Source organism: Phocoena phocoena, chromosome 7, assembly GCF_963924675.1.
Source record: "Phocoena phocoena chromosome 7, mPhoPho1.1, whole genome shotgun sequence".
In the NCBI taxonomy this organism is placed as follows: Eukaryota; Metazoa; Chordata; class Mammalia; order Artiodactyla; family Phocoenidae; genus Phocoena; species Phocoena phocoena.
The window spans coordinates 5,627,124-5,653,534 of NC_089225.1; the positions used below are offsets into that span (position 1 = coordinate 5,627,124).

General features: G+C 39.6%; 1 protein-coding gene across 1 annotated transcript in view; it reads left to right on the plus strand.

Annotated features, from left to right (window-relative positions):
- WDR33 (WD repeat domain 33) overlaps positions 1 to 26,411 on the plus strand; it is a 61,649-nt gene that overhangs the window by 24,918 nt on the left and 10,320 nt on the right. The window contains exons 7-16 of the mRNA XM_065880669.1: positions 16,081 to 16,207; positions 17,444 to 17,598; positions 17,692 to 17,770; positions 18,192 to 18,302; positions 18,666 to 18,760; positions 18,975 to 19,061; positions 19,283 to 19,422; positions 20,063 to 20,215; positions 20,835 to 21,920; positions 25,060 to 25,168. Of these exons, the coding sequence (XP_065736741.1) occupies positions 16,081 to 16,207; positions 17,444 to 17,598; positions 17,692 to 17,770; positions 18,192 to 18,302; positions 18,666 to 18,760; positions 18,975 to 19,061; positions 19,283 to 19,422; positions 20,063 to 20,215; positions 20,835 to 21,920; positions 25,060 to 25,168 (2,142 nt within the window). The remainder of the gene's footprint in view (positions 1 to 16,080; positions 16,208 to 17,443; positions 17,599 to 17,691; positions 17,771 to 18,191; positions 18,303 to 18,665; positions 18,761 to 18,974; positions 19,062 to 19,282; positions 19,423 to 20,062; positions 20,216 to 20,834; positions 21,921 to 25,059; positions 25,169 to 26,411) is intronic.

Here is a 26,411-nt window from a genome sequence, read left to right on the forward strand (position 1 = left end):
CTTACGCATATACAAAAAGAAATTTTTTAAAAAAACCTACCGAAATGGGATTATACTACATATATTCTTCTGCTGTTTGCTTTTCTCACAACACAGTACATCACGATCATTCTTCCGTGTCATTACTATTCCAGTCTTTTTAAAGTAACTGCTCTATAACATTACATAGCATGTATCTACCATAGCTTATTTTACCATTCTCAATGACAGGCATTTAGGATTTGCAAGAAGTTTTACAAAGACAGAGTTGTTCACTAAGCTTCATTGTACCTTTATATTTGTTCCCACTTAAGTAAATTTTCCTTTAGGATAGAATTCCTAGCAGTAAACTTGATGGATCAGAGCATGACCATTCAAACTTTTGGAAGATACTTCTGAGTTGTCCTCACCATCCTGGAGTCATTAACGATAAACTTTAAGAATGTTGTGATCCAGCCAGAAATTCTAGAGACACTGTAGGCTTAACATTTGAGGAAATTTCCACCATTTAAAAATGTAAGCTTATTTTTAAAAATTTATAAATAACATGCACATATGGTAAAATATTTTCTCCAGCACCATAGAGGGATGGAATGTGGATAATCCTTTTAAGCTGATTTGTTTATTTCCTGTGGTTACCATCAGAATTTAAAATATTTCTTGGTATATCTACCTGACACAGTGTCTCTTTACTACCTACCATGAAAGGTGAAGAATTTCAAGTAATTACACCACCAACCTTGCCTTCTACCTTCTGGGCTTTGTTATGAATTGTAGTTGTTTTGATAGTTTCCCATATAGCTTTAAATGTTCTTAGTTCTTTATTTTTGGGGGCCACCAACTTTAGGCAGTGTTCCTTGACTCACCATTACGTTACCTAAGGAAATCTATGCCCCTCAATATCTTTTCTACTTTTCTCCCTTTTATCTCTCCAAGGATTTTTAACCAAGGTTTCAGTTCTAAAAAAAAAAAAATAAAACCAATAAGTAGAATTTTGAATATGAATGTGCCTGTTGACCTCAGAAACAAGTAGTATAAGCAGGTTTATAATAAACTCTGTGGCAGTTAAAAGTTGTCCTACTTGAAGATTATCAAGATCAAGTGAGACTCTGTTTTCTTAAATCGATTGTCCTATAAACTGTTGAAAGTAATGCCATAATTAAATTTGCTTTAGTTTTTCTTATAATTTGTAATTACTTTCCCTTCTTTCTTAATGGCACTAAAAGCCTTTATCGTAGCAAGTTTTTAAGTTTTAATTTTGCAATTATAGTAAATGCATTTTATTTTTACTTTTGAAGATATTCTTCACCTGGTTCTCTGACTTCCTGCTCTAATTTGGACTGATTGTCTTCTGTGCCTGTGACCGCAGTCATACTGGGATTTCTTTGCCTTCCCCTGTTAGGTCCACTTTGTTTTGTTTTTGTTTTTCAATTTAGTTAAAAATATACTCCCCCTCTCCCCCTCTCCCCCCCTCCCGAAACAGTGCTTGAGAGGTAAATTTCAAAATTCTGATGTCTGGAGAGGTCTATAATTTGCCATCATACTTGACTCATAGTTTGGGTTTCAGATTCTAGGTGTGAAATTCTTTTCCCTCAGGATTTTGAAGGCTTCCACTATCTTCTGTCAGTTCTACTGATGAGAAGTCATATGCTATTCCAGTTCTCATTATTTTGTTTGTACCCTAGTTTTCCCTTCTGAATGTTTTTTAAATGATCTCTTTTTTTCTGTGGACTTATTGTTTTTACTGTGAGTATAGGTATAAGATTTTAAACTTCATCTTCATTGGCTCACTTTGATCTACAATCTCAAATCTTTATTCTAGTCAAAGGGTTTTTCTTTGATTATCATTTCGTACTGTCTCTGCTTGTATTATGGAACTTGATATACGAATGTTGGACCTCTTGGAGCTATCTACCGTGTATTACCTCTTTCATATTTTCTGTTTCCATCTTTTGCTCCACGTATTGGGAGATTTCTTCTATTTTATCTTCCAGAATATGATCTTCAGTCATGCCCAATCTGTTATTCAGCCCTTCTGATGAAATTTTTATTTTATCCACTGCCGTGTTTAATTTCCAGGACCCCCTAGTGGTTCTCTGGTCTTTTCACTTTTCATGGTGGCCTGTTTTGTTGTTTGTTTTTTTGAAATGCACATACCCTTTAAAACTTTTAGCATAGTAATCGAGGTGTGTGTGTAAGAGTATATATGTGTGTTTGGCTTGGTTGAGTCTGTTCCTGTTTGTTTTCCCTAGAATCACTTAATCTGTTTCTTTTTCCTGGTCTTTCTCTTTCCTCCTGTTTGATTTTTCTCAAATGTCCAGTGATCCTTGGCCAAATATTTGAATGAAGATTTGTGTTGGTTAGTATAAGTAGCTGTTTTTCATTTCTTTTGCAGTTGAGTAAGTCCACTGGCCCAAAGGACTCTCTGCTCAATAATAGACCTCGCTGTGGACTCTGTGTGCGTGTGCGTGTGTGTATGTGTGTGCGTGTATAGTGAGCTGTGTGGGGAAGGACAGTCTTGGAGTAAACGGGCACCTGCCACAATTGCCAAAGTAAGAAAGTAAGTGTGTTGTATTCTGAGATGCAGTGCTCAGTTTATTTCACCCTTGGGTGGATGGAACTACCCTCCTTTCTCCCCTTTCCCCCTCTCCTTTCCTCCTCCTCTCCTGTCTCATCTCCCTCTTGTTTCCTTCTTTCTCTGCTCTCCCTTCTCCTTTCCTTCCTCCAGGGTCATAGTATGGCATTGGCACAAGCTTTGTGCTGCTTTTCCCTCCAGCCTTAAGTCCTGTTTGGGGATTTCTTCCCAGACTTACTATTGCTTTGTTTTAGAAAGCCGTTGTCTGCCTTTAGCTGAGTGCAGCTGTTCTATATAAATGGGAAGGCAGGAGGAGGGGCCTGGACAAGTTGCTCTGTGGAGAGTTCTGTAATTACCCTCATTACAGCATCACAGCCTTTGTCACTGAGCTGTCCTGGAGCCTAGAGTCTTTTTAAGGCCCCAGCAGCCCTTTGTGTATTTTGTGTTTTATTTCTGTGCTATGGTTTATTCATCACTGAGCCCATCTATTTTTGGAGAATTGCCCACATTTAGGTTGAAGTTTTTTGAAATTTTCATAATGTTTGTGGTCAGCGAGAGTCGTGGAAAATAAGTGCATCCACTGTAAATCTTTCAAAGTAATTTAGGAAGGGGCTTGCATACATAATTTAACTTAGTAGTAAAGTCATGATTTATTCCAAGACTCAATTCCTTCTTCACATTAGTGACCTTGAGACAGTTTCCCTTACATCTCTCCTGGTATTCTTCCCACTTCTGTCATTTCTCCATTTCTTAAGAAATATTATACATTTAAATTTTTAATCACGTATTTCTAGTTTAAGGTAATCCATGGCATTTAGGGGAATTTAGAGTAAGTGATCAATTAAAATAACTGAAAGACACTTGAGTTAAACCTAATATTTTTCCTGTAGGTTTCTTTTTTCCTAGAAATGTGTTAATAAAAATAGAAAAAAATGTAGAGAGAATTTTCAAATATTTACTTAATAAATATTTTAAAAAAGTGATTGGTTTTACCTCAGTATTGGAGACTGCCATTTAGTCTAGCGGAATTAACAGTATTATCTGTCATCAGAAGGATTACCTGTCTTTCTTAGTTACTTAAAACTCAGTTACTTTGACTGTTACTTAAAACAGTCAAAATAATATAATAAAGGCAGTGATGGCCCCCATTGTAGCTTTTCCAGTTCTCAGAGAGAAATGGCGTTAGATCAAGTCTAATACTTAGATTGGATGTTGGTAATTAGAACTCTGTGTTCTTTTTATCTTGGGTCACTTGAAGACTGAAATTTAGCGAAGTCTTAAGAAATCTCACTTGTGGGAAGTACTTTCAAATCGAGCCATTTTCTGCTATCCCATACTCTGTTCACGGTAATGACAGCTCTTGCTCTTAGCTCTACATGGAAATCTCTGTCCTTATGGTGAGCTTTTTCAGGGCAGAGATTGGATCAAAACAAGAGTTCTTAAAATTTGACTATTCAAAATGTGTGCTAGGCATGATGATACATTTCATACATTTCATTTAATTCCTGAAACAATCCAATGATTGAGTAGTCCATTTTACACATGGAAATATAAAGGCTTAGCAAGTGTTAAGTAAATTATATAAGATGGTAGATGACATTTGAGGTTTGAACAGATCAAGTTCACTTCAAATCTTTTTACTAATAACCATTGTAGAGCACATGAGCGCTAAACGTAGTACCTACATGAACTAAATTATATTTAACATATCCTTTCCTTGATTCCAAATAAAACTGTTCTGACACTGTACCTGTGCGCCTGTTGGACAAAGCTCACTTTGTCTCGTGGTTATTTCTTCCAGAGGGAGGGAGTATATGGTAGATTGTAGGTGGAGATGAGAATTTTTGTGATTCACGACGCTGCTCAGAGAGGAGGGCAAACTAAAACACTGATCTGTTTTTCCTAAGAACACAATTCTGGTTTTTTTCCTCTGGGCTTTTCATCATACGTTCATTCATTCATTCAACAAAGTACAAGAAGATGGCAGATTTTAAAACGCCTCCACGAGGGAATAATGGTATTCTTTATAATATGTTAAGTTTAATTTGAGCTGGTTTGGATTTTCACATTTCCTAATCAGTATTACTTGGTTTCCACATTTCTAGAACGGTCAAACATTTTTTTTCTTTCTGAGATTTATGGGCAGAATTTTGAAAATTTATTATACGTCTTCATTTCATTTATAATGAGGCTTCGGATGGATTCAGAATTCTAGATTCAAAGTTTCTCCTCCACGTTAGCACTATCAAGATTTTGTTCCTCTGTCTTCTTGCTGCCAGTGTTTTGATGAGTATTATGGTGGTTGTGGAATGGCCCTCAGTTGGGTTTTAGCTGATATTTTTCTCATGATTGGTTTTGGTTTTATGGGATTTGGGGAGGTAGATCACAGAGGTGAAGTGCCATTTTTATCACATCAGAGCAAGAGGGTGTATGCTATCAACATGACTTGATGTTGACTTTGGTCAACAGGTTGAAGCAGTGTTTGTCAGAGTTCTCCAGTGTAAGGCTACTCTTTCTCCCCCTCTCCATACAGTTCTCTTTGAAAGGAAGTCGTGAAGCACAGCCCACACCAGAGGGGTTGGGAATTATGCTCCACATCCTTGAGGGTGAACCTAAGTTATTTGGAATTTTCACGTATGAGAAATTCAGCTCTTCTCCCCCTCTTATTTATTATTTATTTATATCAGTATGGGCTAATGAATATTTTATTGGAATATGTTTTCACTATGATGGAAACTAGATAATAGGACCAGCTCCCAGTTGAGGTTTTCTCCATTATCTTATTTCTGCTTTGAAACAGAAATGAAGATCATTATCAAGATCCAGTTGGAGTGTAATGCCATATCGCAATATTCATTTGTAGGAAAAGTTTTAGTTACAGGTAGAAATCACACAATGTGTTGGGAATCATGTGATATATACTTACCCCCAGCAGTGTTTAGGGGTTCACATAACCCTTTTGTTCTGGTACAGGTAAATTTCTATAATCTTGCCATTGTTACCTTCCTTTCTTCCAAGAGGTGAATAGTAGCAGATGGAGAGGGTTATATAGGGAACCACATTTACCAAAAGTGTGCAGATATACCCAAGAATAGTCGGGCAAAACTCAGAGATTCAAAGTACAGTTGATGCTCTGCATGGCCATGATTGCCATGGGGTTAATTAATTCTACTTTGACCAAGATTATGTGTTGCTTTTATGTATCTAAACTTCAATGTAAAAAAACAGTCTCCTTAAGATGGCCAACTGGGTGAACCATATTTTTTACCTTGTTTTCAGAAGGAAGGCTTACTCTAGAAGTACCCTAAAGTATCATTATAAATGGTTTTGCTTTTTCTTTATTAGGAGTTTCAATCATGACTTCTGTTCATTCTTGGCCAAGGTACCTGCTGGCACTAACTTTATTAATGTCGCATAGGTACTGCACTTTCTGGTAGTCCTGCTCATTCTTTTTTTTTGTGGTACGCGAGCCTCTCACTGCTGTGGCCTCTCCCGTTGCGGAGCACGGGCTCCGGATGCGCAGGCTCAGCGGCCATGGCTCATGGGCCCAGCCGCTCCGCGGCATGTGGGATCTTCCCGGACCGGGGCACGAACCCGTGTCCCCTGCATCGGCAGGCGGACTCCCAACCACTGCACCACCAGGGAAGCCCCCTGCTCATTCTTTTAAAGGATTTTTTGGTTTTACATATTCTTTCTAATTTTTCAAGCAATGGCTATATGCTTTTCTTCTTGATCCTTTAAAAGAATATTGTGTCATCTGTATATTACTATTGAATTATGAATGTGTGCAGAAATGTTTACTAGAGAACTTTGACTATGCACGTGCTCACACACACACACACACACATACACACACACATACACATGCACACACCAGTGTACCCTTTCTTACAAAGGACTTTGTGACTGGTTTCTGCGTTGCGTGGGACCCCAGGTATCTCCCATCCCAGACAAATGGCTGAAGTGCTTTGACATATTGATTGTTAACATCCAGCAATTGGGGGAGTACAACAGCAATGAGGCTGAAAGAATATTTGGTTGTTGCATTCCTTTGCTTTAATCTGCTTTGATAAATATTCTCCAAAATAGCCTTGTACTTTATTGAATACTTTAAATTTTTAATTGGACTCAAATTATATACTTAGTCATATATTCATAATTTTTTTCACTTTATGCCAGAAGTAGTTACATGGCATTAATCTTATGAGATGTGTGTTTAATTTCAATTTTTAACCTACTTGACAATTTCGTTTAGGTCAGCCTTTGTCAGTACCATGTAAATACATGGTACAAATAAATAGAAACCATTTTACTTGCATACGCAAATTAAATATATAAGTTAAGTAGAAGATGGGCAAATTTATGATGTGTCTACCCCCTATGCCATTTGAGTTTGTTTTTATACTGGATGCTTTTCTGACACCGTATGTTTAACTGTTTTTTATAACACTTTTCTGTGTTACCACTCAGCTCCGTCAAATCCTTACATTTTGCCATACTTATTTCTGAATTTTAAAAAGAAGTACACATCACACACATTGCAGATATGGTTAAAGGTCCCTTTAGTTGCTCCTCTCCTGCTCCAGAGGTGTCTGCTGACCTGAATTTAGGTTCATCATTGCCAGACCACATCCTAAGCTAGCATTTCAGAATTTCACAGATTGGTCTTTTGAGGGACTTGGAAGTATTCTGAGAAAAAAAAGGCTTGCGGTCAGATTTTCACCTACAGATTTGTAACACATATTGAAAGCACTGAAGGCTCTCAGACATGAAAAGAAACTTGTCAATTTTTAAAATTCAGCATTGCCCAGCTATTTGACCGGAGAAACCCTTCACCCATGATTCTGTGCCCTGTTGTTGCTTGGAATATGCTTTGTGTAAACACTGCCTGGAGGTGTACTCTTTCCAAACTTTATTTTCCATTTAATTTTATAGTTTTTTACTAATGTAACTTTCTAGATTTAAATGACAAAGATAGTAATTACTTCCAGTTGATGTTCAGTGTTGGATCAAATTTAAAATCATTCTGCAAAAAAGGAAGGTAAAAATGTTAATAAATTGCATATTCATTGACCAACATACAAGTTGCTTATGCTCCTTAATTTTTTAAATTCTTGATTCCGCTGACCTACTGAAGTGTTTGGCTGTGGACCATGGCTACACATACCCTTTGCCTTGAACTGATCTGTTACATTTTATGTTCTTGTGGCTGGAAGTAGCTTGAGTTTGTTAATGTTTGACACACTTTCTTGAATAACAGTTCTTCAGCTGTTAATGTTGTACAAGGTGGCGCTTAAATTTTGTTTGCTTTTTTTCCTTCCTGTATTAGAAAATCTTGGTGCTTTTTGTAAGCTATGTATAAAAGAAATTTTCCTTAAGATTTGTTCGTATAATGGTCTGATCCAGGAAAAATAAAATGGGAAAATGGACACTATTTCTGACCTTCAAATAAAACTCTGTATCTTGATTTTCAGACTGTTCACCGAGCCTTGGGGGCATATGCATTGTCTTAAGGCAGGGCTGTTTACCTGTGTGGGATGATAGGTTCCTTAGGGTCTGGTGAGGCTGTGGAGGAGAGATGAGGTTCTTGAAAAATGCACAGGGGCACAAAGTCTACATACAATTTCACAGAGGCCAGGGAACCTCCTCGGATAAGGGAAGAGTACAAAAACAGACCTTGTTCCCTTGTTGGCTCCTAGCGTTCACTGCACTACACTTTACGATTCTGAGGTTGGAAATTATTAATCAACAGGAAGGCTCCACTTTCTACAAAAGTAAGTCTAGAGCTGTTCGCCAAACAGCTAAGGACCTAACCATCTATCCTGTTATTCTCAGAATTTTAGGGTTTATTAAGGAGTCTCTGCATTATATTTCTAGGATCTCCTTTAAAAACAACACATTAAGCATTTTGTCATTAGGAAAAATCTTACTGTTTTTTTTTTTTTTGTTTGCATTCTGCACCTTCCTATTTCAAGCATACTCATGAACATTGTTTTTAAGAGTTTTTTTTTCTGTTTTTATTTTGTGGAGAGGGTCTCTAAAGCACCTGCATTAATTGTTTGCTGGCTTAATTTCAGTCTATATTCAGAAAACATTTATTCTACGTATTAACTTTTTTGAAAGTTACTGTACCTGGACTGTGTGATTCCACAGATACTTCCCCAGTGTTCAATTCTGTTTCATTTGGTGGTCACATATTTTAGAGGTTGAGCACCCATAATAGGAACCCAGTAAATGTTGCTATTGAGTACACTTACTTTGAATTAGTGAACAAGTGAAAGATGAATGTGTGAAAGTATAATCAAGTGGAATAAGTAAAATTACTGTTTACCTCCCCATTTGGTATAAATTCTAATGCACAATTAATGGTTGCTTTCTGCAAATAATTATGAAATAATAAGCTAAACAATTCTGGCATGTCAGACACAGGTTAATCCACAAAGCAATGCCACCAGTGTCTCAGAGATGCTAATTCTGTCACTATTCATTTAGCTAGCACCCTGAGGGAATGTTTAGCTAGCAAAGAAATGATGCAGAACTCATTGTCCTCAAAGCTTAAGCTCTGAGAGTAATCCAGTATGGTTAGATTAATTTGGAATTTCTTTGGGTGGAGTTGGGTCATGGTTGCCACATTTAACAGGACCCTGGTCTTCGAAGTCAATCTGGTTACTTCTCAGATAGTTAAAAAGTAATTCTTTTTTTTTTTTTTGCGGTATGTGGGCCTCTCACTGTTGCGGCCTCTCCCATTGCGGAGCACAGGCTCCGGACGCGCAGGCTCAGTGGCCATGGCTCACAGGCCCAGCCGCTCCGCGGCATGTGGGATCTTCCTGGACCGGGGCACGAACCCATGTCCCCTGCATCGACAGGCGGACTCTCACCCACTGCGCCACCAGGGAAGCCCAAAGTAATTCTTTTTTATGTGTTTATCTTTAGATTTTACCCCTAAATTCTTTTCTTGTGCAGTTCTGAGAGATGGAAAGGTGTGTAGAAGTTTGCCTTCTACACCCTCAGTTACATTTGAGCAAGCAAAATTTGATAAGTGAAACAAAACAAAAGGACCTCTTCTGCCACTTCATTTGGATGTTATATTTAGTGAGGTGAAGGGAAGATTGGAATGGGAAGAAGGCAGTCCTGGCCACCTCTGGCCACTGGCCTAAACCCTTTTAGGCCTCAGTTTTCTCTTGTAAAAATTACAAGGCTGTATAACTTTGTAGGTCTTCACTAGCTCAAGTATCAATTGAAGGTAATTTTTTTGTTGTTGCTATTCATTGTGTAACTGAGATAGGGAATAAAAATAATGTGATTATGGAAGTTCAAGGAGAAACTTTCTTTAAAATGTCTAATTACAGTCTAAATCAGTGTTGTCTAATAGGACTTCTTGAGATGATGGAAATACTCTGTGTTTATGCTGTCCAGTATGCTAGCTGTTAGTCACAGGTGGTTGTTGAGCACTTGAAATGTCACTAGTGTGACTGAGTGACCTAATTTTTAATCTAAATTAAAACACTTAAATAGCCACAGGTGGCTAATAGCTACTATGTTGAACAGTGCAGGTTAAGTTCTTAAATATTTATAAGCATTCAAAGGGAATGTCACATGTAGATTTATCATGACAGTCTTGTTTTTTATTTGATGATTTTGGCAATTGGGATATTTTAGAATTTGGCAGTTGTACCTCCAAGCCTCAATATTGAAATCTTTCTTTAAGCATAGCCTCCATTTCTAGTTGCAGTATGGCCGAGCTACTTGTTACCTTTCCTGGGGATCCTAGAGTTTTTACTTGGTAACTCTGTGCCCACATCACTGGCTTCTTAAAGCTCTGCCATCCTACTAAGGATTGTATGTGTTTACTACAATCTACCTTTAGACTCCTGTCAGTCCCCTGCAGGGCTCCACGTTTTCCTGTGTTAGGCTTTATAGTATCTGGAGGAGGTTTGGTGGTGTTGAGAGTTGTATCTTTGTATTTTTTATGGGCTTGATTCTGAAACGTTTAAATGCCACTTTAAAAAATACTTGGTCTTTCATTGGCAAGAAGTTTTCAGTCCTAAAATCTTGAGCCATTAGCAAGATGTTTTTAGTACTAAAATATCTAGGTCAGTAGGCCAATAAAAAACAGTTGTCACATGAATGAATTTTCCATTAAGTCTCTGTGTTAATTGCTTTAGCACTGCAGATACTACAGTCTTAAAATTTCCATGTTTGGGGGTAACAAAGAACTTTGAATGATTCTATGCTGAAATTCTGGACCTTTGAAATGGTAAAAATTGTTGTAAAGGCGTTCTTTAGGGTTAATGGTTGAAATTGATAAGCCGTGTGTTTGGGACTCAGTCATTTTTCTATGAGATAATAATTTATATAAGATTAAGTTTTTATGTATAGCATGCCAGGTCACAAAACCCATGTTATCCTTGAAACTTAGTTCAGCCATAGTGAGTCCAAGAGCTTTCAACGAAAACTTTCATTCCCACTGAGGTTCTGAAGCACATCTTCCCGGGACCACAGGCACTGGTTAGTTCTGTATTGACAAACACAGGCGCTAATTGATGTCAGTCAGTCCCTTGAGTTTTGAATAGAGGGAAACCAAAGCCAGTTGACATTAAGTAAAGTAATAAAAGCGCATGTTAAAAACTTCAAGCAGTACAGAAGAGTAAATGACTTCTTCTTATTCCCATACCATTTCTTCTCCCTAAAAAACTATTAACAGCTTAAGTTTTCTTTTTTCCAAATGTGGCTAAATTACACCTTGCTTTTCTGCTTATATTATTTAGAAGTCAGGTTTATTGAGGTGTAAGTTACATACGGTAACATTTACCTTTTTTTTAGGTGTACAGTTCTATGAATTTTGACAAATATATACACCATAATCAAGATACATAACATTTCAGTCCCTCCAGAAAGTTCCTTCTCACTGCTTCTTTTTTTTTTTTTTTTTTTGCGGTACGCGGGCCTCTCACTGTTGTGGCCTCTCCCATTGAGGAGCACAGGCTCTGGACGCGCAGGCTCAGCGGCCATGGCTCACGGGCCCAGCCGCTCCGCGGCATGTGGGATCTTCCCAGACCGGGGCTCGAAGCCGTGTCCCCTGCATCGGCAGGCGGACTCTCAACCATTGCGCCACCAGGGAAGCCCTCACTGCTTCATTTTTGAAACCACCACCATAATCAAGATATAAAACACTTCTGTCACTCCAGATTCAGTTTCAGCTTCAGTTTTAACAGCCGTATAGTATTCAATTATATGGATTTATCTTAATTTTTCTAAATATCCCCTCACTGATTTATATTTAGGTTGTTTCCAGTTTTATAATTCAAACACGGTGTAATAAATACCTTTGTATATAAATCTTGGTGTGCTTTTACAGCTACAAACATAAGGTAAATTCCTAGCAGAGGGATTACAGAATTGAAGGTTGTGAGCATTTAACATTTTGATAGGGCCAAAAGCCTCCCTGCAAAGTCGTACTGATTTACTTTTCAACCAGTTACGCATAAGTGTGTCTGTAACTTATTTATACTGGGTGTCACCAAAATTAATTTTTGCTAATTTGATGGATAAGACATTACCTAGCTAAGTAACTTGCATTTTTTTTCTCATTTTAAAAACATATCAAAAAGTTCACACACACACACACAAATCTAACCCATGTTATTTATGGTTAAAACCACAGTATAACATTAGAGGAAATGTGGATAGAAAATTTTTACCTTTTTTCTCACAATCCCAATATGTTTTTCATTTCCTGCTTATTCGTATCTACATTTTTGCAAATATATGTGTACATTTTTATAGTCATTCTCCTAGCATATGCACAGGTTGTGCCTCTGTCGTTTGCTTGTAAAAGTTCCCTTTATTTCATGAGCATGTTTTTCTTTGTTGCCAGAATCTTCATTGTAGTAGTTGTATGTTTCTTTTGTTTTGGGACTGTGGCACAGTTCATTTAGTCATTCCACTTCTAAAATTTTTTATACTTTTGAACTTATGAACAAGGCTTCAAATACCATATTTTAAAAATAAGAGTTTTTAAAAATCCTTGAAAATTATTTTCTTAGGATAGATTTCTATCAGTCTGATTCTTCTGGATCTAAATGTATCATATTGACATGAGAGGGTAGAATTTTATCATTTGAAATAGTTTTTGTCACTTCATTGGGAATTCAGTAACTTTTTTCCCTGGAGAAGGAAGCAGTTGCATATCAATTTGCTTCTATGCCAGCTTAATCTATTTATTCTTTTTCATGAAAAATTATGAAAATGACATATGCTGCTTGTAAAGATTTCATACAGGTAATCAATCTGTTATCTAGTAAATAAAATTTTTTAATTGAATATTTTTCTCAATAGATCATGTGTTTCAATATTTTAAAATTACCAAATAATATACAGTGAACTCTCCTTACCCTTGTTCCCAGGGTACAAGGGTACCAATTCCCCTTCTTGGTGGCAGGCAATATTATCAGATTCTTTTATATTCTTTCAGACATATTCTATGCATTTTTTTTTTTTTTTTTTTTGCGGTACGCGGGCCTCTCACTGTTGTGGCCTCTCCCGTTGCGGAGCACAGGCTCCAGATGCGCAGGCTCAGCGGCCGTGGCTCACGGGCCCAGTCGCTCCACGGCATGTGGAATCTTCCCGGACCGGGGCACGAACCCACGTCCCCTGCATCGGCAGGTGGACTCTCAACCACTGCGCCACCAGGGAAGCCATATTTTATGCATTTTTAAGCAAATGTATGTGTGTGCTCTGTGTATGTGTGTGTGTGTGTCTCTTTTTAAGCCACAAATGTTAGCAACCTGCACATACTTTTTTGTACATATTTTCTTAGATTATTTTATTTGTATTTAATTTTTTTAAAGTAGATAATACATGTACATTTTTCAAAAGTAAAATAATGTAAAGGCTTGAATAGTCCCTGTTCTATTTCAGTACCCTGTCTGCAATGTACCGTCCTTTGGTGAGTCTTTATGCATAGAGAAGCAAATAGGAAGGTACATATTTTTGTTTTCCTTCTGTAACTCTCAAAGTAACCTTTCACACGTAATCAGGCAGTATAGAATAGGCATTAAGAGCAGTGGCTCGGGGGCCGGTTCCCTGCATTCAGGTGTCTGCCTTACATCATCTGTATAATCGTGGGCAACTTTTTTAACCTATCTGTGCTTTGTAATCATGTAAAATGATGACTCAGTATACATTCTTTGCTTAGAATAGTACCATACATAAGGAGTATATGTGTTTGCTAGTAGTATTATTTTTATTATTAGGGACAGTGACCAATAAAATAACATCCATGAGTCAGTTCCAATCAGTTTGATGTATATTAGTGATATATATGGATATGGGTAAATTCATTTAACAGAAAGGGATGGATGGGATTTTTCACTTGTTTGAATTCTACTGAAATATTTTAGAAAACTTCCGAAAACAAAAGTGAAACAGCTAAAATACATTTTGTTGTTCTTTTCTTATGGGTTGATAGTTTTCTTGTTTTTGCATATACTTCTTTAAACTAAGCTCAACTTTCTTTATGTAATAAAAGTGTCCCAGAGAAGGTGAGGGTAGAGGTGGCAGCTAAGAATATGAACATTTTTTGCATAGTGCATCACATTTTAAAACTACTTTCTCATGCACTTTGTACTCAAATTTGGTAAAAATACATACGTATCTATACATAATATTTAATTTCAGGTGATAGTGGCCCATAAAGTTTTAAAATTCCCTGGCCATATCTTTTAAGGATAAAATTGTTAATAACATTAAAAGTTCTTAAGGCAAGCAAGGGGCTGGGGGACTGAATTATATTTCTGTCCAACTTTTCCATCCTCAGTTCTTAATAAAAAATTAAGGCAACAACGAGACCTCTTTCCCCTTTCCCACCTTCAGATCCTAGTTACAAAATAATATATTTTTATTGTAGGAAATATAAAAACAGAAGACACAGAAATAAGAATCACCTTAAAATTCCTATCCAGCTTAATATTATAACAGCTTGGTGTCTAGACTTCCTGCCTTTTTTCTCTATATAGATATGCACACACAGTCACTCGTTATTAATTTGTTTGCCTTCTACAGTGATGGCATCAGGAATGCTATACACACTGGTGTTTGTTTTTTTTAATAAACTTAGTATCATGAACATTTTAATCATGCCATTAAATTATCTATAGAATCATTTATAATAGGTGCATCATATTCCATTGAGCACATATGCCATGCTGAAATTTATTCTGTAGTATATATTTCCTACTCAGGAGCATTTAAAAATAAACTATATCGGTCAACATCGTTATATGCCAATCTTTTTGGACACCCATTGTATCCTGATGATCAATGCTGAGACGTGGAGTTTACCGGGTTGCAGGATACGTACTTTCTCCGAACTTTTAATACACGTTGCCAAGCTCCTCCAGAGAGTTGGTATCTCCCGAGCACCAGCCCTGGGATGAGCTTTAGATAAGTCCTTGCCTACTTGAGATGCGAATTTCCCTTCTGCATGGTGCACATTCACTCTCCAGCGCCTCTAGAACCATCTCTTCCTTCTTCCCTACTTCCCTATTTTTCTATTCTTCTGTATCCTTCCTGCTTCCCACCTTATACTCCGTAGAAGCTAGATTTGAGCCTGGTTAGAGAAGGAGCCGTTTCAAATGCTGTTTACCTCCCTCTTCACCTGCTTCTTAGTGCATTTGCTGTATAAAATACTCTTGAGGCTCTTTTTGTACAGCAACAAGTTTTCAAAAATCATGCTCATTTTTTTCAGTTTTGTAAATTCTGGTTTTCACTTTCGTAATTTTTAGTAACGGTTAATCTGTTGTGTTTTTGAAGCAACCTCATGCTCTAGCACAGTGTTTAAGAGAACTATCTCTATTCCTACAGACAGGGTTCAGATTCCAGCTCCTGTTATTGTTGACTAGCTTTTCTCAGGGTTTTGAGAGGATTTAAAGAGGTGCTCGATACACTGCCTATCATATAGTGAGCACTCGCTAGACTAACTTTTATTGGCATCTGACATATGTGTGAATGAAGCAGGGATTATTTTTCCCATTCTGCATTTCAGTAAATGGGATCAGAAAGATGGAATACTTTTTGTATTGTCACATCTAGAAAGTGGTGGTGTCTGAATCTGAATTTAGGACTTTTGATCTATAGGGACTACTTCAAAGCAGGAAAGCTAAAGTGAATGACAAGCATTGTTTCTAATAATTAGGACAATACATAGAAGATCATGAAAAGTTTGCACAGCTTTACAGGGGCTTCCAAAAATCTTGACCGGCCTACCAGCAAGTACGTGAGAAGGTGAGCTTAGTTCCAGGAGAAGAGGAATGGTCCCTGTGCATTGTGGCATAGGAGGAGAGGTTGCTGTACCCAAAAGTCTTCCAGACACAAAGGCCAAAGAGAGTTTGTTTTAAAAGTTTAAGATGACTGAGTACTAGGATCAAAACATTTAATAGGTTTCTCTATTTTGGTTTAAATTAGAATGGAGTCCTGTTTTAAATATCTATGCTGATTAGGTTTTTATCTTAACTTGTTTCCGACAGGGCACGGTGCTGATGTGAAGTGTGTAGACTGGCATCCAACAAAAGGGTTAGTTGTTTCAGGAAGTAAAGATAGTCAACAGCCAATCAAGTTCTGGGATCCCAAGACTGGGCAGAGTCTTGCAACACTGTAAGTGATAGGAACCCCACCTTGGTCCCTAAACCAAGGGGAGCAAAGCTGCCTGTATTCTTTACCTTTTAGCTTTCTTTTCCTCTCATGTATTCCTGAAAAAGTAGTGTAGACAACAGATGGACTTACACCTAGAGGCTTCTTATTTATTAAATATGATTTCTCTCTAAATTCCTAATAAAATAAGGCTTGACTTTTGTTCTGCCACATACCTCTAAATTTAATTTGGGCGTCATGGGGGTGGGGAGGAGGTGGTTATTGCTACTCTTCTAGCTTTACTGTTTCCTCATCATAATACATTTTGTATGGAATTGATGTGTGTGCCATTTGTTTTTTAAACTTTTGGCTGCACGGGGATCATATTCCCCAACCAGGGATCGAACCCACGCCCCCTGCATTGGAAGCGCGGAGTCATAACCACTGTACCACCAGGGAAGTCCCGACATGTGTGCCATTTGTTAGACACAGCCCAGCTTTCTCCATCTCGCTACATCTACTTATACAGAAATTTTCCCTTCATATTTGAATCAGTTCTCATTTTTTATCTGAGGTATTTAGTTATGATGCAGCCACATCATAAAAAATTTTCTCTTTGAATTATCAGTAAACATTCACAGTTCTATGAGTATGTTGTTAACGTTTTTTTGACTAAGCAGCTGTATCCTGGTCCCTCTGATTGGGAATTGAGCCATACCCAGAGTGAGCTGGCTGGAGCAAGGCTGCCTTGTTGCACAGCTCCAGTGGCCACAACCAAATAGGACGCCTTGTGAATGGTGCTCCTTGGAGATGTGCATTGTGCAGGCCTCAGCAGTTGCAGAGTCTTTAGTTCAAATTAACCCTCAAACTATCTTGTGTCCTTTTTAAAATTGCTTTGACTTAATGAGAGAAGCTTCACTGAATTTTTAAAATTGAATGAGCTTTATCGAATATTAATTTATGTGTTCAGGTGCTTCCCCTGCTTCACAGATAAACTTTTCTATCCAGTTGAAGTTCTCCTATTTTAACTAGTTAGTGAAAGCTGTGCTTAGATAATGGACATTATTTCTTTCTGTCTTTGACCTATTTCTTTCACGTGTACTTTTAACCATGGTCCTATAATGTTACATGCTTTATTACTTCTAGGCCAAAGTTCTTGCCATCTTGACTGCCATGTGCTTTTCAAGAAAAATGGCCATTATATTGATTTATACTTGTTTTGAATTCTGACGGATTATTTTCTTGGTACTTTGTTTGTAGTCATGCCCATAAAAACACAGTAATGGAAGTGAAATTAAATCTCAATGGTAACTGGCTACTCACAGCATCACGCGACCACCTCTGTAAACTTTTCGACATCCGAAACCTGAAAGAAGAGCTTCAAGTCTTCCGAGGTCATAAGAAAGAAGCTACAGGTCAGCGGCTGTGATATGCTTCTCATTTTGACTATTACCTGTAGTGTTCTGAGATCCTAATAGTTTTGTCCTTCTCCGTGTTTTTGTTTACAGCTGTGGCCTGGCATCCTGTTCATGAAGGACTTTTTGCCAGTGGAGGGTCTGATGGCTCTTTGTTATTCTGGCATGTTGGGTATGTGGCACTTACTATGTAAAAAGTTGTAAATTTTATGAAGAGAGCACCTGAACATGAAAAAAATGATAGTGTTTTGTATTTTTTCTGAGTGTTCATATGTCCTGTATCTGTAAACCCAGTTTGGAACAGAAAACTTAGCATCTCTCTTTTTGGCTATGGAAGTCTTGAAGAGAGTAAGACCAACTTCCTTGTTTCTTGTGGTGAGGTCATTTCTGAAGCATTTCCCCTCTGAGGTACTCTGGATAAAAGACTGTATTCTTGATGACAAATCAGTACCTCTGAAACATGTGGAATTGACCAGATTTAAAGTAACAGACTTTGGTAGCTTTGTGTTGCACTAAAAGAAAATGTCTTTCTTGGTGGGGGAGGGGTTGGGTAACTTTTGTGAAAAAGACTACTTTCTGTGGTGCCATTACAGGGTAGAGAAAGAAGTGGGTGGGATGGAGATGGCCCATGAAGGAATGATTTGGAGTCTGGCTTGGCATCCTCTTGGACATATTCTCTGCTCAGGCTCAAATGACCATACTAGGTAAGCTTTATGTCAAAAATAACAAGGAATTACTGTATTTATGGAGCAGCAGGAGATAAATGTATACTTTATTCATATAGGAATGTATTAATTTGTTTTCTAACTTACTCTTAAGGACATGTTGGTAGTGGTTTATAAATACGTATATTACAGGGAGATTGGGTATTGAATATGACTTTGTTATTTGAATTTTGTTTTGCCTTCTAATTTAAAAAATGTCTTTCTACATTAAAAATGTTTAGAATAAGGCATTGTAAAACTTTGTTGTTTTTGCCAGAGGACTGCTAAGTACTGTTAAGTGCCCAGAAATACACTGAAACCATGCTCCTCTCCTCCCCTCTCCAAATACTTTTATTTTGACAGCAAATTTTGGACCCGAAACCGGCCAGGTGATAAAATGCGAGATCGATACAATCTAAACCTGTTGCCTGGAATGTCTGAAGATGGAGTGGAATACGGTGAGGTTCTTGCATGTTTATCTGTCTTTGAAATCTGATATTCTGTTATAAAAGTGTTAGGTGTTGAGAAGATTTTGCAAAATGAATTTTAAGTTTTATAGTTTATGGATTTATAAATCGCCAGCAATAATTTTCATTTTTATAAAGTGTTAATTTTATTGGCCTGATACATTTATAAAATCTCTATTGACACTGGCTGTATTCCTATGTATAGATGACCTTGAACCTAATAGCCTGGCAGTAATTCCAGGGATGGGAATACCAGAACAACTAAAATTAGCTATGGAACAAGAACAGATGGGTAAGAGAAGTTGTACCTATAAATTTTACTTTTTCTGTAATTTTACCTATTTCTTATAATCATGCTATTAAATTATGTTGAAAATGCCAAAATGATGTATGTTGATAAAAGTGATGTAAACTGCATGATATTTAGAATCTGTTCTTCCGAAAATGTGTTCATTGATGAAGTGACCACTTTCTTTTATTTCCTTGGCTAACTACTTCTCTTTATGGTTTCAGGGAAAGATGAATCAAACGAAATTGAAATGACAATTCCAGGTTTAGATTGGGGAATGGAGGAGGTGATGCAAAAGGATCAGAAAAAAGTACCTCAGAAGAAAGTTCCTTATGCAAAACCTATTCCTGCTCAGTTTCAGCAGGTGAGTAACTAGAAGTGCGCCCCTGCCCACTTGGTGGGAGACTCCGCTTGGGAAGTCTAACTGAAGCGCAGAAGTAGGTTTCTCTTGGATTATCTCGTCTGTTGAAGGTATTTCTGTACTACAGACATTTTTTGAGCATTCTTCACATATTTCAGGCGTTATTAGACATAGTTCCCATGTGTTGCTTTGCAGTTAGTCCTGAGTTTGTCATGAATCTTCTCTAGGTCTTCTTTTATTCTCACCTCCTTGTTATCATTCCAAGCTATCAGAAGCAGGAAAAAAGAGACATGGAGCAGGGAGAGTATGTTGACCCTCTTCAACATATTTTGTCTGTCTTCCACTTTGTTCCCTCAACACAGAGTGCACGTGTCCTTTTGAAGAGGCAGGCAGGTGTTGCATCTTAATAACGTGTGAGATCTTGCAGCTTTTATCAACAACAGTTTCTACCTAGTGATGTGCTTGCCTGACTCCATTCCTGTGTCACTAAGAATTAGTATTAGAAATAAAGATAGTTTACCAGCTGAGCTGACTTGTATTCACCGGGTTGGAATGAGCCACTGACATGATAGAATGGCTTTCTCATTCTGTCATTATGATTTACACACTTAGAGTATACTTTAATATTCTCTTCTTTCCCAAGGCTTGGATGCAAAATAAAGTCCCAATTCCTGCCCCAAACGAGGTATTGAATGACAGAAAAGAAGACATTAAATTGGAAGAGAAGAAAAAAACACAAGCAGAAATCGAACAAGAGATGGCCACATTACAGTATACTAACCCACAGCTTCTGGAGGTGTGTGGCTCTTCTGGGGGATTTGAGATGATCTAAGAAAGTAGTGATTAACGTTTTGTTTATTGATAGGCTCTTAAGGAGAAGGGAATGGACTCTCAGATGGGTCTGATGAGCAATATCATTTCTTATTGCTGCCTTAGGAAGCTAGTTTCTAAAAGAATCGTGTTTCTTAAACTTTTAAAACCAGATCAGTCAAGCAGCAAGTAGACCTAAGTTGAACATACATTTTTTAATAGACAAGATAAAACCAACGTAGTTTTAATTTGGATTCATTTACTTATCCACGGATAAAAAATTTTTTTCTGTCAGCTCTAGAACAGGTGGTTTGTTCTTATCTTCCCTACCTTTGGCAGCTACCAAGAATGATAAAACACTAGTAAATTGTTGGGCTTTCCCTGATCAAGATGGATATAAATAGTCCTGACTGCTGTTTCCCAGCACCTAAAAAGAAGCATTCTAGAGTCTGGAAGCCTGAGTACCTTCAGAACATCTGAATAGAGGCCACTCAATACCTTATGTTTGTTTTGAGGCTCCCCTAATGAAATAAGTGATAGCAATATTGTCATCTTTAAGGGCTCTGGCATTTTTATCAGCATGCTTTTTCTTCCTTTCTTTCCAGCAACTTAAAATTGAAAGACTTGCACAGAAACAGGCTGAGCAAATTCAGCCTCCTCCTTCATCTGGCACCCCTCTCCTGGGACCCCAGCCCTTTCCAGGACAAGGTCCAATGTCTCAGATTCCTCAAGGTTTTCAACAGCCTCATCCATCTCAGCAGATGCCAATGAACATGGCTCAAATGGGGCCTCCAGGTCCACAGGGACAGTTTAGGCCCCCTGGACCCCAGGGACAAATGGGACCACAGGGTCCTCCACTGCATCAGGGAGGTGGGGGGCCACAAGGATTCATGGGACCACAAGGGCCCCAGGGCCCACCCCAGGGGTTGCCGAGGCCTCAGGACATGCATGGGCCCCAAGGAATGCAAAGGCATCCTGGACCTCATGGCCCTTTGGGACCTCAAGGACCACCTGGACCACAGGGCACTTCTGGTCCTCAAGGTCATATGGGTCCTCAGGGCCCACCTGGCCCACAAGGTCACATAGGCCCCCAAGGCCCACCTGGTCCCCAGGGTCACTTGGGCCCTCAGGGACCTGGTACTCAAGGTATGCAGGGACCACCTGGTCCCAGAGGAATGCAAGGACCTCCCCATCCTCATGGGATGCAAGGTGGGCCAGGGTCTCAAGGGATCCAAGGTCCTGTGTCTCAGGGACCTCTGATGGGATTGAATCCAAGAGGAATGCAGGGTCCTCCAGGCCCCCGAGAGAACCAGGGTCCTGCTCCCCAAGGGATGATGCTGGGCCACCCGCCTCAAGAGATGAGAGGACCTCATCCTCCAAGTGGACTGCTGGGACATGGCCCTCAGGAGATGCGAGGTCCTCAGGAGATGCGAGGCATGCAGGGGCCTCCACCCCAAGGATCAATGATGGGCCCTCCCCAGGAATTGCGAGGGCCTCCAGGCTCACAAGGTCAGCAGGGGCCGCCCCAGGGCTCTTTGGGACCTCCACCCCAGGGTGGCATGCAAGGGCCCCCTGGACCTCAGGGACAGCAGAACCCGGCAAGAGGGCCACATCCATCTCAAGGGCCAATACCATTCCAGCAGCAGAAAACAGCTCTGCTAGGTGATGGGCCCCGGGCCCCCTTCAACCAGGTATTATTTCTTTCGAACTTGTAGGCATTATACTTTGGGAAAATACACTCTGCACTGAGGTGGCACTTCCAAATGCTGAGAAAGGCAGTCACAGCTGGTATAGATGTCTCTCAAGTAGTGATGGTGGCTTGAGAATAGTAGCATCATGGCTGAAGAAAGAAATAAGAGTAATTAAGTAGATACCAAATACATCGCAATATGAATCTTTACTTCTCAACCTATGTTTTTGAATAGAGGTTCTTCCAGAAATGATGCACTCCCTCTTGAATACAGTTCATAATTGTCCCAGGGCTCCAAAAGAGCTGTGGCCCTGGGGAGGGTGAGGAGGGAGCATGGGTGGCTCTGACCCTGTCCTGCTCTGTTTTCTGGGCTATTGCCTTTGTAGGCTGGTGTTTCATGGGCTTGCCGGACAGCTGAGCCACCCCCTATCTGCCTGCTGATCTGCCTGCCGGCTCTACTGTTAAGATAGTGTGGGGTGTTTAACTCATGAGTATACTGTAGACTGTGATCTCACTATTTTCATTTCAGTGAATGCTTTTAGAGATCTCTTTTGAGTCCAGAATTGTGCATTTTCAAATGGTGACCCTTTGGATGAAGTTCCGTTCAAGTTGTTTTTTTTAGCTCACATATAAAAGTGTTTACAGGAGGGAGTATTTCTGTAGAAATTTTCTTGGCCCTTTTTAGAGGATTCTGTTATTGTCAACCAAGTTTTTCTACCCATTCTCTGAGCTGTGCTTGAGAGGTGGTATGATGAGAGTTCAGTTTGCTTGGGCTGAATTACAGAAGACTGCATGGGCGTGAGTGGATTGAACACTGTCTGGCTCTGTGGTGTTTACATTTTTCTGAATTTCATAGTCTGAAAGCGTTATTTGGGTATGAACAACTGGGTTTGTGTCCTTGAAGTCAGTCGTGGACCAAAAGGAAGTGAGTGACTGAGTGAGCTGGTGTTGCAAGGCACTCAATTCCTGTGGAAGAGGGCCTGCTGTGGATGCTGTGTGTAGAACACACAACACCTCAGAGAGTCTGTAATGGGAAGGTGACCATTGGATTCAACTGAATTAAAATAACTAGATTATATGTTCCTCTTCAGCACATCTTCCAGAACTTAAAAATGTCATACCAATGAAGAATCTGATGGCATTTGAGTTTATTTCCAGAACTTACTGGGCACTTTCAGAGTTTAGGATGTTTAATAAATCTAGGTTTACCTTCCAGAACTGTCCTAAGACTTAAAAGTTATATATGTTTTATTAATACAGAGTATATTTGTCTGTGTTTATAATATTTACCTACCTAACCTTATGTTAGTGAATGAACAGTTTTCATTTTGGAGGATAAAAACATAATGAACTTTAGCTATCACCTTGTGACTGAAATTATATAAACATGTCATATTCCGGAGGACAGGTCTGTTGGGGACAATTTAATAAGTTTTTATTGTATCATATAGTAAAAGATTTTACACATGAAAAGCAAAGTGGCTCTAGAAATTTAATTGACCTATAGAAATATTGGTGGCATGAGAATGGAGGATTAATATAGGGCATTTCACATCTCAGAAGTCTGATAAAAAGCTTTGCTTGTATTTCTTTTTCTTTTTTTTTTGCTTATATTTCTTACACTGATATCTTTCTTCACTTTGACCAGGTCAGCTATTTATTTATTTATTTATTTATTATTTTTGGCTGCCTTGGGTCTTTGTTGCTGTGTGCAGGCTTTCTCTAGCTGCAGCGAGCGGGGGCTACTCCTTGTTGCGGTGTGCGGGCTTCTCATTGAGGTGGCTTCTCTTGTTGCGGAGCACGGGCTCCAGGAGCGCGGGCTTCAGTAGTTGTGGCACGTGGGCTCAGTACTTGTGGCTCGCGGGCTCTAGAGCACAGGCTTAGCAGTTGTGGTGAGGGCTTAGCTGCTCTGTGGCATGTGGGATCCTTGCAGACCACGGCTCGGACCCGTGTCCCCTGCATTGGCAGGTGGATTCTTAACCACTGAGCCACCAGCGAAGTCCCCCAGGTCAGTTATTTAAACCAGTTGTTTTAACCAGTTGGTTAAATTTAATGGAATTGCCTTCAGGTGTTACAGTGATAGCATGAAAGATGTTGATAAGAGCTGCCCTTGAATAAAAGGGACAAGAAACAAAGGAATATGGAAATTACTGGTATTGACTTAATGATGGCAATTTAACTGCAGTGCTGTAAATGAGTCCTATCAACGCTGCTCTTTCTTGTAGCTAGTTTGGAATGTGAAAGCACTTTTGCTACTGATGGTTTTGAAACTCTGCTATTCTCATGGTAGGTCCAGTCACTAAACGCATTTTTTGTATGAAGGAATGACTAGATATATATTTGATTATTTGATTGTCAAGAGACCAGATCCAAGGTCACTGGGCAGTGTGGCGAATCTGAATTTAGACATGGCTAGATAAAAATACAGAATATTAGGACTGGGGACAAGCTGGGGTTGCAGAGCAAGGAGGTTAAGAGGATCAGAGCAGTAGGTTTGCATCAGACAGAAGCTGCAAGAACCCACGAACCCATGTCCCGAACCCATGTCCCGGGTAACATAGCTGGGAATGCGCAGTGGGTGCTGAGCACGGGGGAGTTAGACAGTAGAGGTTAGGGAGTGAAAGGAGAAAGCAGTGAGTGAACACCTTGCTCATCAGGAACCCCTTTCTTACTCTCCTGCTCCCCGCCTTTTAAACCTGGCCATCACCTCTTGAGAGGATGGATATTTTCTATAGCTGGAAAGGGGTCATGGATGCGAGAGCAGAGTTTACCTGTCCTGGCGGGTTTCCAAGCCTTTACTTTTGCTAGAAGTTCCGCCTGTGTGCAGAGTGTTGTTGTTTTATGTTATGATTTCTGACTTTCCACTGAGGTTCTTGCTTGGCATTACAAGTAAAGATTTAGCTTTAAATAAAACTTATCAGCAGGTTTAAAATACAAGTGTTTCCTTTTATTATGGTCAGAGAAGTATCTCCTTTCCCCCAATTTAATGACAATTTTGCTATGATGTCACTAGGTATATATTTACTCCTGGAAGCTTTGGGGTAACCTAGTGTTTTTATCTTGTCACATTATGATACAATTGCTGTTCATGAAGCACAAGCCTTTGATTTCACACCCCCGCTTTAAAAACATCTTTTCAGGAAGGACAGAACGCAGGCCCCCCACCCTTGATACCAGGCCTAGGGCAGCAGGGAGCACAAGGTCGCATCCCCCCTCTTAATCCTGGACAAGGACCTGGCCCTAACAAAGGTAAATATCTGCTTGGCTGAATAAGAGATTATATTCTATCTCCTTTGGGTAAATCTTAACAATAGTTTTACTGGTAAGTAACTGATAGAATGGTCATTTGAACCTCTAGGAAAAATAAGAGCGTAGTCAATTCAGGTAATAGCTTTGTCTTATGTTGTTTTCGTAGATTTGCTTTAGTTAGCCCAAATTCTGCCCAGAGGAAACAGCTGCTTACTACCAGAAGTGGGCGGTGAAACCCCTTGGACAACCACCAAGAGCAGGGCCTGGGCCACAGGCCGGCCTTGCTCATCTCCTGGGAATGGGAGTGGTTCCTGTGCTAACTGAATGCAAGCGTATGTTTTTAGCGTCCCAGAGAGCTGAACTGGCTCAGTTTAAATTTTTGATGGGATAAAGAATTCAGAGATTTTGACGATATTTTTTTTATTTTATTTTTTTTTCTTGCGCTACGCGGGCCTCTCACTGCTGCGGCCTCTCCCGTTGCGGAGCACAGGCTCCGGACGCGCAGGCTCAGCGGCCATGGCTCACGGGCCCAGCCGCTCCGCGGCATGTGGGATCCTCCCGGACCGGGGCATGAACCCGTGTACCCCGCATCGGCAGGCGGACTCTCAACCACTGCGCCACCAGGGAAGCCCTGACGGTGTTTTTAATATCACCCCCTCCTCCCCTCAAATTGTGTCATATACTGAATTCTTTAGCTGGTTACATTGTTCTGTCCCTTTGAAAAGAAGAAAGCCATGTACCAGTGTGTTGTGCCTCAGGCTGTTGATGATATGAAAAGCACAGAGATGAGAATTGTCAGTGTTGAGATGTGAGGCTCTGTGGAAGTTGTGGAAGTTGAGTCACCCCTAAGGGTTGGAAGGGGGCACACGCAGGAGCTGCAGTCCCTGCTTTGCGAGGTGTTCAGCTCTCACACCTCCAGGAAGAGCTGGAGCGGGACTGTGGTGAGTGGGCAGCTCCTGGGTGGAGAGTTAGAGGGTGGGACCGGGAGGGAGTGCGGGTGGATGGAGTTGTACGTTCAGTGCGCCTTTTCACGGGGGAACAAGCCAGAGAATCGTGAGCACTGTGGACACGTCACTACAAAGAACTAGACCCCTTTTAATTTTTAATTGGCTAAGCCCACAGCACCTTGTGGTACATGTTAGGTTTCTTGCCCCCATTTGATTAGATTAAGAAAAGTCCTTGTCAGCATTTTCAGCCCTAGGACTTTGGGAATTTAAAGCTTAGTCCTGAATTTATGTGAGTC